Genomic DNA, 17,016 nt, shown 5'->3' with positions numbered 1-17,016 from the left:
CGCAGTCCACCATTCTGAATTGATTGAATTGCAGGGGATGTCATACAGACCTTGAAGCTCAGCGTTGAATGTTTTCCTTCAAATGTTGCCGACTGCGATTGTCCCATGGATTCAGCATATACGGATGTTAAAAAAGTATAAATACATTCTTGACTGATACTTTTGTATCGGGTATGATATCGGGCATCTATCATACACTTCATCTATCTAGGCATCTATCATATCAGATACTTGTGTTCGTCTTCTGCGATATTTTACGTTGTGTAACACATACATTTCACACCATCTTAGATCATGGACCAATTTAATATGGAATGAAATAAAAATACAATTTGAAATGCTTTGAAGATATTTTATTTAAACCACAGCCATTTTCTTAATAGGTACATAATAAAAGATTTGTAATAAGTGCTCATAAAAATTAAACTAAATCTCATAAAATAAAAATATTTTTTTATATCTAAAAAACATATTGCATAAAAATCAAAACTTTTGAAGTTTTCGAATTTTTTTTCTAAAATAGAAACCGATCTTATGGAATTTTTATGAAAATAAATGATTGGTTATACGACGTTTTACTTCACTCTTATCTGTAATGACAGATTTTAAGGGACAGTCAGAACCATCAACCACTTGTTTCAGGAATATCGTTAAACGATTTTATATAATAAAATATCTTGTTTATTTATTCTTTAGTTTAAAAAAAATAATTTTTCAATGCTTAGTCTCTTCCTATGGAATGTGTAGTTTTGGGGGCGTCTACTCTAACAACACTTTCCGCAACTATAAAGTAACCGATATAGTTTGCGGTTTCAGGTGTCGTGTCAATGTGGTAATGACCGCCTTCCCCGTGGTGACTGAAAGTATGGAAATGCTGCACTCTCAAATCCAGATCCTGAAATAATCATTAACAATAAATGATCTAAATTTCAATAATCGATAACATACATACCTACTTGTGTATATTCAGTGTTGAATAAAAAAATAATAATTGAAAATATTCTGTAATTTAGTTCAAATGGTTCATTCAATTACGATTGTCTGAAGAATTTTGCTTGAGGCTTTCAGAATTATTTGTAATCTTTGAATTGTCACCATGTGTACTTTTGTGTTTCTCAACCGATAATGTAGAAAACTGTACTGTAGTAATGTGGGTGTTGAAAAATAATCAACAAATGTTGATCTAAAGCGCCCTTCACACAGACATTTAATAACAACTAATCAAAACTCAGAAAAGTCAACAAGTTTGCTTTCAGACAAGGTTTGATTCATAAAATTTTCAAACTCCAAACAATCAAACGGGCTAAATGTCAAATATGCCATCAGTTGAAGAAATAGTGAAACTCCCTCTTGGAACAGTTTCCCTTGGTATAAACATACAAACATGAGTATTTTTCCACTTCTTGAACAAAGATATTATTTCATTCATCAGTTATTTCACATGCCAACTTGAAGCAATTTATTGTATGAGTTCTTTTTCAATAAACAATGTTGCAGAGGTGAAGAGTGGAGGTAGACTGTGGAGATCCTATAAAATTAGTGCACACTTTGTCGGTCAAACACATATTTGTTTTCAATAAATTAATGGTACAAATTGCAGACGATGTTGGTTTAAAAAATTCAATTAAACCCTGCCAAACCAGAAATAGATAAAATATATTCTTCTATCTATAAAATTATGTATGATTTAATAGCATCATTTTATCGATTATGGTTGGTGGTTTAGGCAGAGTTAATTAAATTTTAAAAACCAACACTTAACCATAATAATATCCCTTGAGAATGGGTTCTGTAACAAACCTGAAATCTCAAATAAAGTAGGAGAAAAAAGTATAGGAGGTGACAACCAGTGCTCGAAATGGAAAATTTCACGAACAGGAACGCTCGAAAATTTTCCAAAAATGTGTGATATTAGATATAATAATATCTGTAACATAAAAATATCTTTTAGTTTTACATGATGTACTTTTTTCATCATCATCTTCGCCCAATACGCTATCGGCTATAATTAGTGGTAACATAGAAATATAGAGTCATTTTAGTTTACGAAATCGTTTTCTCAAAAATACATTAATAATTATACAAATATAAATAACTAAACGTATATGAATCTAATTGGAGTGGGAAACATTATTAAAATACATGAAATAATAGACAAACTAATCACAATTTTCCATTGGTTTCTTTAGCAGTTTGAATAACAATATGCAACTAAGAGTGGATAGAAATATGAGTGAAGATACTTCGGCTTAAACAAAATACATGCCGCTTTTTTCAAAGCTCTGATTTTTCGTAAATTCGAAATATTTTGATTAAGGTAAACTATTTTTTAATCAAATTAAAATCCATCGTATACGAAAAAGCAAGGGCATGGTTTTTAATAAATTAATTAAAAAAATATCTAATACGCAAGTTTTACAAATGAAGCATTCTTTATTAAATATGAATCATTTTAAACAACCTCAGAAGTGTAGGTACATATTATTAGAAAAAAAAAATATTTACATCATTTGGACATGTAGGATAATTTATTCTAATAGGTTTCCAATGTTATAGAAATTGTTATATACAGGGAAATTTTTCATATATTTATCCCGTTGGATTCTGATTGATTTATTTAAATATTTTTATTTCGTATTGTACCTTAAACAATACAAAAAATTTTAACATGCATACGATGTTCACGAATATTTATCTATATTAATTATGGAATTATTTGATTTAAGTTATTAAATGTATTATTTTGTTAGTTTAACCATCAAAAACACAGTTCATTCAACCCGAAAAATATCCATATAAAATTAAAACAATAAAAATATATGAGGAAATGATATTTTTTTTTGTCACTCAATGTAAAATATTATAATAGATTAGGATAAATAATTATTATCTGGCGATTCCGTAACGTTGAGTAGGTAGGTAAAACAGCAAATACGTATGGTCTGGTCACAAGGAAAAGCATGACTGTATTTACTATTTAATATGAAATATTTTACCCCCTTAGAAATTATTAAACAACAATTTAAGCTATTAAGTACCTACAAAAAGTTTTTAAACGATGTCAGAGCACAAGTTTTTCGGAAATTTAAAAATTTAGCAAAGCAGCTGCAATAGTTAGGTTTTTTCATGTATGCAATAATAATTATTTAGAACCCAACCCATCAACCTCGGTCGATCCAGTGCTGGATGAAGGCCTCCCTTATTTTATTCCATCTCTCTCGGTACCTACTTAGTTTTAAGTATTTCCGCTGAACTTCATCAATTCATCAATAATGTAAGAAATATAAAAAATAAATTAGTGTAGAGCAGCAAAGCATGGGGGTAAGGTAATGGGAAACCTAAAAAACACAACTTAAAATGATTAAATTTGGAAAAATAAGGAGTCTAATTTTGTCGCTTCCTCTGATGAAAATGCTTATCATTGGCTGCATACAAATTAACCCAATGTTTACGGGCCGCACAAAATTGTGTTTTTGCTAATTAATTTTCAAATGCAAATTAACACGTTAATTACAAAATTAATCAAAAGGGCCCGTAAGCATTGGGATAAATATTGATAAACGACCAATGAACGACCCCGATTGCATTATGAAATACAAAAACTATGAACGCGTCAAACCCATGTAAATTTCGCTAACATAATAATATGATAAATGGACAATTCGGTCAATTATGGTTGTCTCGATACAAAATTTAAAGTTTCGTTACAAAAAACAATTGGCTACCATAAACGTGCTCAAGAATTTCAACCCTCGGTAGGACAGATATAGTATACCTATCTCGGTAGATACTTAGGTAGGGCACGTAGTTTTATTCACACTATTTTTACTATGTTATTTTTGTGCAATATTTAACAAATTAATTAAGTCATTTGTAGAGTAAAGATAATACATGTATTTAATGTGTTTCATTTAAAAATTTAAAAGTTCCAGTGTGCATTATAACTATTACGTTATTAACTCACTATATTTAGGCATGTACCTTAACCTTAACTGTATTAAAATAATATGTATGAACTTGCAAAAAAATAAATGTCTCGTTTTATAAATTAATACTACAGTAAATCTACATTCCAATGTAAAATAGCTTCCAACCTTTCTTTACAATCATAAAAACATTTTTTTTTCAAAATACATTATTGTCCCATAACGCGCGACAATGCAATAAATCTTACCCAGTGCATTTCTTTGTATACAATTTTATTGTTTTATCACCATTGACGCAGAAGGGTCTGTCTATTAGTGCATTCAATGCCAAATTCGTTGAAAACAGTATTGTCTTGAAAAAGGTTAGTTCTCAAATACGTTGTCTTACATTTACTCTATCACTATTTCAAAAAAACTTAAGTACATTATGTACGGGAAATAGAAAATTCAGTGGTTCTAAACCAGTAAAATTATTTTTTAATAAAAAAAATATTTATGTTTTTGTACCTTTGTACCTATCAATTCATTTTCGTAAATTTTAAATCTAGCCCGGAACGTAATAATATTAAGTATGACGCTTGAGGATTTTACTAGACGACTCGCTGTCCGTCGGATATTTTACGAACCGGTACGCCATATTCGAGGTTTTAACGAACAGGAACGCCATCCTTGGAAATCCCACGAACAGGAACGGCGCTCCGGGGCGTTCCGCTCCATTCCGAGCGCTGGTGACAACCCAAAGACACTGATTGTCTGTATTTCCAAATATTTACCGGGTCGTGGGATACTAGAGTTCCAACGTTGATTAGTGGACCTGACATCTCATAGAAATTCAGCCAATTGTCCACATCACTATCACTGTTCAGTGGGGTTGTTGAAAAATCCGGCATAATATGCTGCTTGGCTTTGGCACCTTCATTCAAAATAAAAGTGCCTCCCAGACCTATAAAGATATTCACAAAAGAAAGTATATTTTTAGACGGCAACACAATAAAAAATTATTCAAGCTATATTCCAGCAAACACAAACCAAAGTCCGAAACCGTCAGAAATCATCAAATTTTTGCAGAAATGCGATTTCTGACTACATATTAATTAGTGTTGCCAATACTTAAAATTAATTCAATAAATTATTTGTCTCTAAAACAGAAACGGATTTATTGAAATGTCAACTTCTTATGAAATTTTAACCTCCTATAGATCGTCGTCTATCGTCGACACAAATTTAACTGATGTATTCATTTATTTTAAATGTATAAAATATAAATAATGCTTCATCAATAGGTAGCCATTTAGTTCATAATTTATAAAAATTTTATGACTGAGGTTTTTAAAAATTACTTTTGCCCGAAGCTTTTCCTAATCGCTCACTTGTTTGATTGATTTCATGTCGACATGATGTGACTTAGACGACAATCGAACATAAATTTATAAAATCGATTGGAAGTACTTAAAATTACTAGTTAGATAATATAAAACCTGATCATTCCGGGTTGATTTAACAACGTTTGTAGCTTAGAATCTCCGTTACAAAATATAAATAAAATGACAATAAATTATTGTTGGTCTGACATGATAATATAGGTAATGATATTAAATTGAACTCTTAGCATAGAAAGTATGGCTGGAATTTTGGGATAATGAGACTGAAAACGGTTTCTTGTTCGCGTATGGTTACTTATGAATAATAGGTATTGATTATTAAGCTATAATATGCCTAATTCAACTGAACTCCTATGGTGTAAATGTCAAAAATATTAATATGAACATCTGACAATATATAAATGCCGAAGAATGCTCCATCTCCAATCACCTAAATTTTTCTTAATCCTAAAAATATTATGACGTTCATAGGTAACGCAACATGTCGAGAAAATGACAGATACGGAATATAATAAAAAATGAGTGAATTTAGGTTAGGTCCTGTCTGGGTCGTTATCACTTCGACAGATCGTCAGAAGTGGTTTGACGTTTCATACCAAACCACATCTGACGGTCAGAGAATGGTTTGATTTTTGCTGGTTCAGTGAACCAAACGTCAAATCTCAAACTGTTTCGGTTTACTTACTACCCATGCGCATTGCGCCAATTTATGAAATGTCAAACGGTTGGAAACTTCACTGGAGTCTGGGTTACTTTAGCCTTTATCAAATTAAAAAATTATCTATGAATTCTTGCTTGTTTTTTAGAGCGGGATATGAAAATTTAAAATAAATATTGTTAAGCTCCGGATAGGCTGGATTTAAATTTATTGATAATAGTAAAGATAAGGCATATTTATTATTCTTACCGACAGGAGTATCTTTGTAATGAGATTGTAGGGCTTTACGAATTGATGTAATATAGTCATCTGTCCCAGTCCTTTTCTTGCAAGCAACTTTCAAAACCTAAAAATCAGAATACAATCTATTTAACCGAACTGGAATGTGTTATGCATTAGCAGATCAAAATGTGCCAGTAGAGGCTCCAACTGAAATATTAATCTAAGCAGGTAAAAATATTGATGGATGTTTTGAATTAAACATCGAGACGAAAATTGTTCAGACATTTAATAGAAGACAACACTTAAAAACTAATTTATTTAAATTTCTAAAAATGTTGCTCAAGATAGGTGGCAGACACTAGATACTAAGCAATTATTTAGCACAGGTATGTCCAACATGTCGATTGCACCACCATGCTCATGAGTTGATTCGTGAAAATTTAAAAAGGAATTAAAGTTTGTCACGTAACCGAAATACGCATTCAATGTTGGTAATATTTAAGGACATTCCTGAGTGAGGCTTTGTATTGCAAGCATTTTATGGCCTGGTCATAAACAAAATTTGGCTTCAAAATCTTAAACTTTGCATTTCTATCTTATTAATCTGTTCTGTGGTCAATAATGAGAATTTTTATGTATACAGTACCAGTATGTAATTGCTATTTTGGGGAGTGATTAGGCAAATTTTCATGCTTACTTTTCCTGGTTTTCCTTGGCACATAAGTAGATTAAGTAACAAAGAGCACCGTGTCTCAGTTTGGGGCAATTTTTCCAGTTTAGCCGTGCCCTTTGGAGCGCCGAGTGGTTGGACAGTCGCAATATGGGTCTGTTGATCAACAACACCATTTTTCGAAGACAAGTTGATCATTCCCTAAAAATAAAAAATTTCATTCATAAAATATTTTTGAAACAGGAAATTTTAAAATAGCCTAATTTAGGAAAACAAAGCTTTCAGGAAACAGGTCTTTATCTTCTTTATCTTGTCCAAATGTAATACATCTTCCGTCACCAGATGGCATTATGGTTGCACAAGCAAATCGAAATGATCCAAGGCTAACTCATAGATCAATTAGTGTTCAGCCAATAGGCACACAGGCTGCCAAATTTATTACAAACATCATGTCAATTCCACATCTATATATATATAAAACAAAGTCAGGTTAGTTACACCATTTATAACTCGAGAACGGCTGGACCGATTTTTACGATCTTTAATTTGTTGGATTTGGCTTAGCCCCGAATAGCAGAATAACTATTAAAACATCGGATAAATCACGGAAAAAATAAATTATGAAGAAAATTCATTTTCTCATACATTTTGTATCGAACGGCTTTTGACTGATATCGATGAATTTAAACGAGGAGCTCGCGCATACGAAAACAAAAGAAAATCACAAAAAATTTAAATCCGTATACAACGCCATCTCTGATACATGACAGAAACAATAAACAAGAAACATACAAACAAAAGAAAGTATGAACATGGCGTTTTTGACAGTTGATTCAGTTCTCAGATAATACCGAAAGACTTTGTTGTAGACAAATAGCAATTTTGATCGTGATTTTCAAACGATAAGTTGCCTTCTAAAATGTTCACTTTGTGAGGTTATCAAATTTGTGAATGTGCGCGTATCGATAATTGCTTCATTATGTAATTTTGAATTGTGTGAATAATTTTCCAGTGTTATTTACAATGCTGCGAGCCAGAAGATCTAATCTATATAAAACAAAGTCAGGTTAATTACACCATTTATTTTATAACTCAAAAACGGCTGGTCCAATTTTTATGATCTTTAATTTTTGTTGGATTTGTCTCTGCCCTGAATAGCAGAATAACTATTAAAACATCGGAAAATTTCACGGAAAAATAAATTATGAAGAACATTCATTTTCTTATACATTTCGTATGGAACGGCTTTTTTGATGATGTCTATTGATGATATAGAACTGATTGACTGATTTCGATGAAATTTTTTTGTTCGTCTCGGCCTCGAGAAGCTTCCTCGCGCATTGGAAAAGTAAGAAAATCACAAAAAAAATCCGTATACACCGCCATCTCTGATACATGAGTATTGCAATTCAGTAAAGTACATCAAATACATCTGCAAATATGTCACCAAAGGCAGCGATATTGTGGTTTTTGGCGTTCAAACTCCCAATACCAACGATGAAATCACGCACTATCAAGTTTGTCGATATGTGAGCTGCAATGAAGGAATTTGGCGTATTTTCTCATTCCCCAATCATGAACGTCATCCCACTGCTGTACATTTGGCGGTGCATCTGGAGAATGGTCAACGAGTTTATTTTAATGCATCGAATGTTGCTCAACGTGCTGTAACACCTCCAGCGACAATATTGACCAGTTTCTTTTCAATTTGTCAAAGCGATCCGTTTGCACGAACGTTGCTCTACTCTGAGATGCCACGTTATTACACTTGGAACGCTTCATCGAAGAAATTTCAACGTCGGAAGCAAGGCGATGCGGTTTCTGATCATCCGGATGTGCATTCTAATGATGCTCTTGGTCGCATTTACACAATTCATCCGAAGAATGAAGAATGCTTCTACTTGCGGTTGTTGATGGTAATTAATGTTCGTGGGCCGACATAATTTGAATCACTTCGAACTGTCAATGGTGTAGTGTGTCCAACATTTCATGCTGCATGTCAACAGCTCAATTCGATTGAAAACGATATTCATTGGGACATGAAAATCGCTGTAGCAATTGTTTCTGCATCTCCAAGTCAGATACGCACATTATTTGCTATCATTATTTCGACATGCTTCCCATAAAATCCACCTGAACTGTGGAACAAGTACAAGGGTGACATGTCAGAAAACATTTTACATCGAATTCGTGTCAGTTCAGAGAATCCCGATCTCGAAGTGAATGAGGAGATACATAACTAGGCTTTTCTTTTGATCGAAGACATGTGTTATCTCATGTGCGGCAGTTTGTTAGTCAAGTTAGGAATGCCAACGCCACATCGTGGAATGAATGACGCTTTTAATCGAGAATTGGAACGTGAACGTGAATATGATCGAGATGCATTGAACCGATCGGTTCGATCGAATGTACCAATGTTGAACCCCCAACAAAAGGAAGTGTACGATACGTTAATGCAGGCAATTGATGATGGAAATGGTGGTTTATTTATCCTCGATGCGCCTGGTGGAACTGGGAAGACATTTTTCATGTCATTGATTTTGGCCACTGTTCGTGTGAGATCCGAAATTTTGTAGCAGTTCCTTCTTCTGGGATAGCGGCCACGTTGTTATAAGGATGCCGAACGGCTCATTCAGCGTTGAAATTGTCGTTAAACCTTCAAACGACTGAAACACCGACAATCAGTATTGCGAAACACAAAGTTTTTGTAGCAAGTAAAATCATCACCTGGGATGAATGCACAATGGCGCACAAATACGCATTGGCAGCACTCAATCGAACTATGAAAAATCTGCGCAATTACTCAAGATGTTTTGGTGGCGCAATGATTCTACTGTCTGGCAATTTCCGCCAAACACTACCAGTCATTCCAAGACCAACCGCTGCCGATGAAATGAATGCTTGCCTCAAATCATAAACTCTGTGGCGCTATGTGAAGAAACTTCAGCTGACGACAAACATGCGAGTTGCATTGCTAAACGATCCGTCTGCCGAAGATTTCTCTAAGCAATTGCTGACTATCGGTAACTGCCGTGCTCCTGTCGACGAATCGAACGGATTGATTTTGTTTCCGCTGAATTTTTGAAATTTCGTCTCAGCAAAGGACGACCTCATCAACAAAGTGTTCCCGAACGTCATTGCTAACCACAAAAATCACAATTGGTTGAGTGAACGAGCAATTTTTGCGGCAAAGAACAAAGATGTGGATCACTTAAACTTCACAATTCAAAATCAAATCGTTGGTCCAATGCATTCCTTCAAATCTATTGACTGTGTAATAAACGAAGACGAAGCAACCAACTATCCAACTGAATTTTTTAACTTATTGGATCTGCCTGGCTTGCCACCGCACAATTTACAACTGAAGATTGACTTGGTAGTTATCATGCTTCGAAATCTGAACCAACCAAAATTATGTAATCTATTTCATTTTGATTTGATTTTTGCACATTTATTGAACTTAATTCATTTTGAGTATTTTAATTCAGCTAATAAGTTAACACAAGATTATTGATTGTGAGGCGGTACAAAGTTCGCCGGGTCAGCTAGTATTATATATAAAACAAAAGCCTTTATCCGATAATTATTTTCGAGTTGAATTTATTGGTGTGGTTTCCACAGTCCTGTCTCGTTTTAATTAGCCGCGTACTGACTGAGTGAGCAGCCTCGCAAGGCTGCTTCGGGCATTTGCCTCGCGACAATCACTGCGCGAGGCTGCCGCGCACAGCAAGGCCAAGCCTCAAGACGTCCGAGCAATTTAGTTTCGTGAAGTCGAGATGAGGCCGCGCGTGCGGATTGCTGTCGCAGCTACTGCATTTTTACTAATTCATCGACATAAAGAAAAGAAACAAAAATCTAAAAGGTTTTGGGATTAAAAATATAAGTATGAACGTTGACTTGATTTTTCCCTTCTGTATGATCCCATCAAGGACTAAATCTTCAGATCCGCTAAGGGGTGGTTTATTTCTTGGCTTATATTTATCCACGCATCTTCCCTAAGCCCCCTATTCGTGTATTCTGAACATTGCGAGTCCCAAAGCCGTCTGTAGTTACCTTATAATTGTATCAGCTTCAAGCACTGATATTTATCCATATGCGAGCGAGCAAGGCAAAATATTACCGTCCTGAGTGAGCGCGGCAATCGTACCGAGGCACCTTTGAATATCGACAAAAACCAACAACGCTTGGATCAGCCGCGGCAACGCTCGGGCGAGCCGCGCACTGACTGACCGAATATTTGCCTCCCGAGGCTACTCACTCAGTCAGTACGCGGCTATTAGCCGGTATTACATTTTTATTTCCCGCAAGTTATGTCTGAACTAATTAAAAAAATTAAAACACATTCAATTAAATGCAAGACAATCATTGAAATGAATATTAAGGTGCACATATACATTCCTATTTATAGACATGTCTGCAGTGCCGAAGGACAAAATTGCATAACACGATAAGTCGGCGATCTTTATTTTAGCTCATTAGAAGCGGGCTCACAATATTATTTGCCATTCTGTGTTCCGGTTTGAATGATAAGGTTGCTTGTTGTTGACATTTTCATACTTAATATTTACATATTTTTTATATTTTGTTTGTCAAGTTTTGTTTGTTAAGTAGGTACCTACTACTTACATATTATTAACATTTTCCCTTGAATTGCATTTTTTTGGTCTATCCCTTTAAAAATGTATCGGGTATTCACTATTATGTAGGTATATTATAATATTATATTTGTCTGTTATCTATGATTATGACATCATAAGCATAGAAAAACTGGAAAATCAGCTGTTCCATCTTCAAATAATTATTATGACATGATTTATCTATATATCCAAAGTTTCCCAAATATTTTTTATTTGAAAAAATTTAAGTATATAAATTTTTCTGTTTTACACAGCTATAAAGTAATGCAAATTAATCTACTTAGGTAAATACCTAATAAGCAACAAAAGGTCATGTGATGTCAACATATTACTCATAAATTATGAGGAAAGAAAAATATACCTAGATTAATAATAAGAGTGAACGGTTACCTCACAGTTGACGCCTAAGTATGGCCATGGTCCAGCACCGGCACCAATGCAATAGACAGGTTCAATTTCAGCCAGTTTACATAATTCTGGTACATCATAAAGTTTCTCACGAGTAACTAACGGTATCAAGTATGGAACACCACCGATATCAAAGATTTGTGGTTTTCCATTTAACCCTAGAAATAGGATAAATAATTTTATTGTCGGTGTAATATCATAAATACACATAATATAATGTCATGGTAGGTACTTCAGTTAAATTGATCAATTAATATTTCAAATATGGTCATCCACAAAGGGGAAGTTATTTCAACGGACTCTTTTAGGAGGAATGGATGTTACTCCTTAGTCTTAGTCCATCTCAGCATCTCAGTGGGTCGTTGCTCGGAAGAACAACATATTATTATGAAGTTTGACAGACACTAGACTCAAACTCGCAACCCATAGCTTCAGAGGTGGATACTTTGGATTTTAAGTGGTTCAAAACTTTTCTACTGGGTAACTTTTTAACGTTACCCATTTACTTGAAAAAGAAATATAAAATAAAGATAGAAATATAAATAGCACATGATTAAAATGTAGTTAGGGATTTTTTTGTTACCTGGGCAGACTAATGTGAACGGATTCTTGGTTAAATCTGGACAATCAACAACCTCAACAGATACATCAGCAAAATTATTAGTTAGTCCTCTCGATAAAACTGAAGAAAAAAAATATTTATAACGAAACAGCAAACTGCATAATAATAATTTTTAAAATATATCATTTTGTAAAATAATAATATATCAAATTAATCCATCCATACAATCCTTTCTACTGTTATTACGATATACCTAGCCCCATTGATGGAACCCGATTTCGACCAATACAATAAGGTTCTCTGATTTTCGAATAATATAATAAATTATAAGGAAAATAAATAATTATATAACAAAAAAGTTGGTATTCACTTCTTACCATCTGCAACTTCCGAAAGTTCGGGTTGGTGTAAAGGTTTTCTGACTACAGGAAGCGTTTTCGTGTCCAAAGAATCCATGTTAATAAAAATGCTACTTTGGTTACTGCTTAGCTCCACTTTCTATCTATGTAGAGAGAGTAACAAATTTATTACGACAAAATAATGTATTTTACGTAGTCAATAATAACTTTTGAAAGTTTTGGTTGTTTTTTGTTTTGTTTTGTTTTCGTTTGTATGACGTATACATACAGGGTTCAGTGTTGCCAGACTCCAGCAATACGTTTCTGTACATTTTAAATTTAAAAATATTATTGAATTGACAGCCACTGCCACACTTTATCAATCTGTCAAAAAAACATAGACAATAGAATGCGAATGATGCCAAATTCAAAAAAAAGTGTATGTAGGTATTTACGAGGGTGGGTCAATAATTCCTTAGAAAAAAGCATTAAAACAGGTTTTATTTTTGTATTTTTTTTTTATTTCTCAACATAATTTCCTTGGAGCTCAATACACTTGGTTAGACGTTTCTCAATTTTTTTTAAACCGTCAGAAAAATAAGTTTTCTGAAGGTCCTCAAAATAAGCATTTGTCCGATCGATATCTTCTTCATTTGAAAAAAACGTTGTCCACTTAGCCATTTTTTTAAGTTTGGGAAAAGGAAAAAGTCACTGGGGGCTAAATCTGGCGAATACGGTGGGTGGTCGACCAATTCGAACTTCAATTCTTCAATTTTAGCCATTGATCGTAAACATGTGTGAACACGGGCATTCTCCTGATGAAAGAGGATTTTTTTCCTGTTTAAATGAGGCCGTTTTTCTTCAATTTTGTTTTTTAGCTGGTCCAATAAAGATGCATAATAATCCCCTGTTATTGTTTTTCCTTTTTCCAAATAGTCAACGAAAATAATTTCACGTGCATCCCAAAATACAGTAGCCATAACCTTACCAGCTGATTTTACGGTTTTCGCCTTCTTTGGACATGGTTTGCCTTCACAATCCACTGCTTTGACTGTTCTTTCGTCTCGGGAGTATAGTGGTGTATTCATGTTTCATCTACAGTCACAAAGCGACGAAAAAATTCATCCGGATTGCGTTGCATGAGCGACAACAGGGCTTTAGAGGCCACCACCCTACTGCGTTTATTGTCGACTGTGAGCAAACGCGGCACCCATCTTGCAGAAATATTTTTCATGCCCAATTTGTCATGTAAAATAGAAATGACGCTACCTTTTGAGATCCCTGTAACCTCAATTATCTCACTCAACTTTAATCTTCGGTCACTTAACACCATATCGTGGATTTTATTGATCATTTCTGGTGTAGTCACCTCTACAGGACGTCCTGAGCGTGGTTCATCCTTTGTTGATGTACGACCACGTTTAAATTCATTTAACCAGTTATAAATAGTTGCAAGTGAAGGAGCAGATATGCCGTGAACTAAATCCAACTCATTTTTTATTTCCTTTGCTGTTAACCCTTTTATATTAAAATGTTTAATAACAACTCTAAACTCAATTTTCTCCATTTTCCATTTTTCCATTTTCCACAAGCAAATTTTTTTTTAAATGTACGAAAAACACACAACAACCCGACCAATCTGATTGAAACTTCGCAGCATACTGAATCGGTAGTGCCGCTGCATGAAAACAAACCGCTTGCAGTACTAGTCGCGCCACCTGTCGGCTTTTCTAAGGACTTATTGACCCACCCTCGTAGTTTAAATTAATAGAAATAACACCCAGCTAATATCATCAGAGATTGTAAATAATAAATAATATTTCATATAAAATGTTATTCTAAACACTTTGACATTTTTGTTGGACAACTAAAATTGAACATTATTAAGTATGTGTAGGTAATTTATAGGTAACTTACAGTTTAGACTTTAAATACAATTTTAAAAAGTATAATTTGTATAGGTGCACAATCGATGTTTTAGTTTCACAAAAATTAAATCTCGTTCATTTTACTAAGGTCGAATTATTATAATATAGATACTTTGCATTACTGACTTGAGTCACTGTCGGTGACCAAACAATAATGATGTAAGTACAAAGAATGACAAATAGGTACCTAGGTACCTACCTAGATCGTTTAAATGTTCAATTTAAAAAGTTTGCTCCTAAAATAATATGACTTGTCCAAATGGATGTTCGTAAATAGGTACAGTTGTAGATGTAAACTGTAACTGAACATATTAATTGTCCTCCATTATTTTAGTTGGCCGATGTGTTTTTTCATAACTTCACCAAAAATAATAATGTTGATTGACTGTAGTACCTTAATATTATGTCGGCTTGATCAATGATGGCAAAGTTTTCCCCACAATATTATGGGTCAAAATAAAGTTAATTTCGAAAATTGGTGATCAAATACCTATTGACTATAATATTATGTACGTACCTACTCAATTAAAAAATAATAAGTAACAAAAAATGCTCACTTAACTCACTTAGTAAGTGCTGGCAACGCGACTGGCACGTTTGCATTAATTGGCCATTAGATATTAGTAATTATTTGGTCAGCAGTAAATATGTTAATGTTATGTTTTTTTTTACTTTTTCAAATAGGGTACACTGGTACTGGTACCTATCAGAAAAATGAATTTAAAAAGTTGGAACTAAAAAAATATTTTCTTTAATAGGAAATTTGCTATGATTTATTAAAATCGTAATGCAGAAATTTTCAAAAGTTTACGGTTGTCCATAACTTGTCCTAACACAACTTGTCCTAACACAAGTTGTCCATAACTGTCCAAGATGATAATATCTGATAACAGGTTACATGTAAATTATTACATTTCACCGTAGCACAATTCGCCGTGAGTTTTCGTATCGGAAAGTGATGACCGTATACTATACGGTCAAAACGGAAATAAAAATTTCGTGTTGTTCTGTATTTCTAATTTAATTACTATCACTTCCCTCCATTTTGGTAAGAGAATTATTTTCTCAACTGTCACTTTGTGTTTTGTTTTCTTTTTTATCGTCTGTATTTGGGATGAAGGTGGATAATTAAGCCACCGGAATTGTGATGGAAAACGGCGAGTTTATTTAAGTCAATATTATACTATATGGTTACATTTTGAATAATTTATTTTATCCGTACAAAATCGGCGTGCTCGCGGTTTAGCTGTTTGTCGCGATCTCCGCGCCATCTTGTGATTTTTTTCAACGAAACCGTCGTCGAAAAGAAAGCGACGTTGCAAATCTCTAACGGTTATATTATAATCTACTCTACGGCATTGCCGGCTCGGCTCTGTTATTATTATTTATTTTCGTAATCAGCGCTTTATTATTTGTTGGCTTCGATACCGATTCGGGCCTCTTCAGATACACAAAGACATCCCCAAATGGGGACCATACGGGGGTGTCACAAGCGCACCTCTCCGGAAAGGCCCGAATGGGGATCGGGCCAACTAAGGGCTGATTACGATAGCGTGTGTAACTGGAAAGTGCGGCGGCTTGATAAGGGGTGGTTGCGTCTCTAGACGTTGAAGGATCGAAGCCCTCCCGGTACTTCGGCGGCTGGAGAGACTCGGATGCAGCACTGTAGCATAGTGGTTCGCGGTTCCCAGGCCTACCGTAAAGCTGCTGAGAGAGGAGGGCATCGCGCCCAGCCCTCTCAACACCCTCGGACCGTCGGCAACCAGAGAGTTTCGGATGCAGCACTACGCCGCTTTGTGGGCGTAGTGGTTCGCGGCTTCCCATGTCTACCGTACGGGCGGATGCTGAGAGACGACGTCGCACCCAGCCTTCCCAACAGCGACCGTCCGAAAATTAGTCGATCCCTCACGAAAATGCATACCGGCGCATTACTCGACCCCCTTTTTTGCTCGCTTGCCCTGCCGCGGCTATCGAATTACACGCACTACACTGATATTATACTAATATAATATGCAGAAAACTTAATTTAATACTTAAATGGCTTTAAAGTTTATAAAAATAATTTTAAAAATATATCAGGGCCCGAAATGGACCGGAACGCCATTCTGCCTCATACAACCGCTCCGGGTTGTAAAATTTTTCACTTCGAGCACTGAAAAAACTTATTATGCATCGCTTCCAAACACAAAACACTTAAAACTAACTAATCTATGATGCTAATGGCTGAGGATGCTGCTTGGCTGCTTTGCTCAGCTGAAGAAGGCCGCTTTGTAGCTCTCTTCATC

At 34.6% G+C, this 17,016-nt stretch overlaps 1 protein-coding gene across 7 annotated transcripts in view; it reads right to left on the bottom strand.

Annotated features, from left to right (window-relative positions):
* Window positions 1-333: 333 nt before the first annotated feature.
* The window catches only part of LOC147064774 (beta-keto L-gulonate decarboxylase-like), a 34,172-nt gene continuing 17,489 nt past the window's right edge, over window positions 334-17,016 (bottom strand). For 5 of the 7 annotated variants that reach the window (XM_085958055.1, XM_085958056.1, XM_085958052.1 and 2 more), the window contains 7 exons: window positions 12,843-12,967; window positions 12,487-12,585; window positions 11,886-12,061; window positions 6,886-7,059; window positions 6,216-6,312; window positions 4,700-4,869; window positions 335-895 (listed from right to left, as the gene is read on the bottom strand). In XM_085958055.1, the coding sequence (XP_085814181.1) occupies window positions 722-895; window positions 4,700-4,869; window positions 6,216-6,312; window positions 6,886-7,059; window positions 11,886-12,061; window positions 12,487-12,585; window positions 12,843-12,921 (969 nt within the window). In that variant the 5' untranslated portion in view covers window positions 12,922-12,967 and the 3' untranslated portion in view covers window positions 335-721. The other 2 variants (XM_085958054.1, XM_085958050.1) reach the window with 2 other exon arrangements.

Source organism: Rhyacophila brunnea, unplaced genomic scaffold (assembly GCF_057557595.1).
Source record: "Rhyacophila brunnea isolate RB1 unplaced genomic scaffold, BYU_Rbru_1.0 scaffold_7, whole genome shotgun sequence".
NCBI classification, from domain to species: Eukaryota; Metazoa; Arthropoda; class Insecta; order Trichoptera; family Rhyacophilidae; genus Rhyacophila; species Rhyacophila brunnea.
This window is presented reverse-complemented; position numbering and strand designations above follow the sequence as displayed.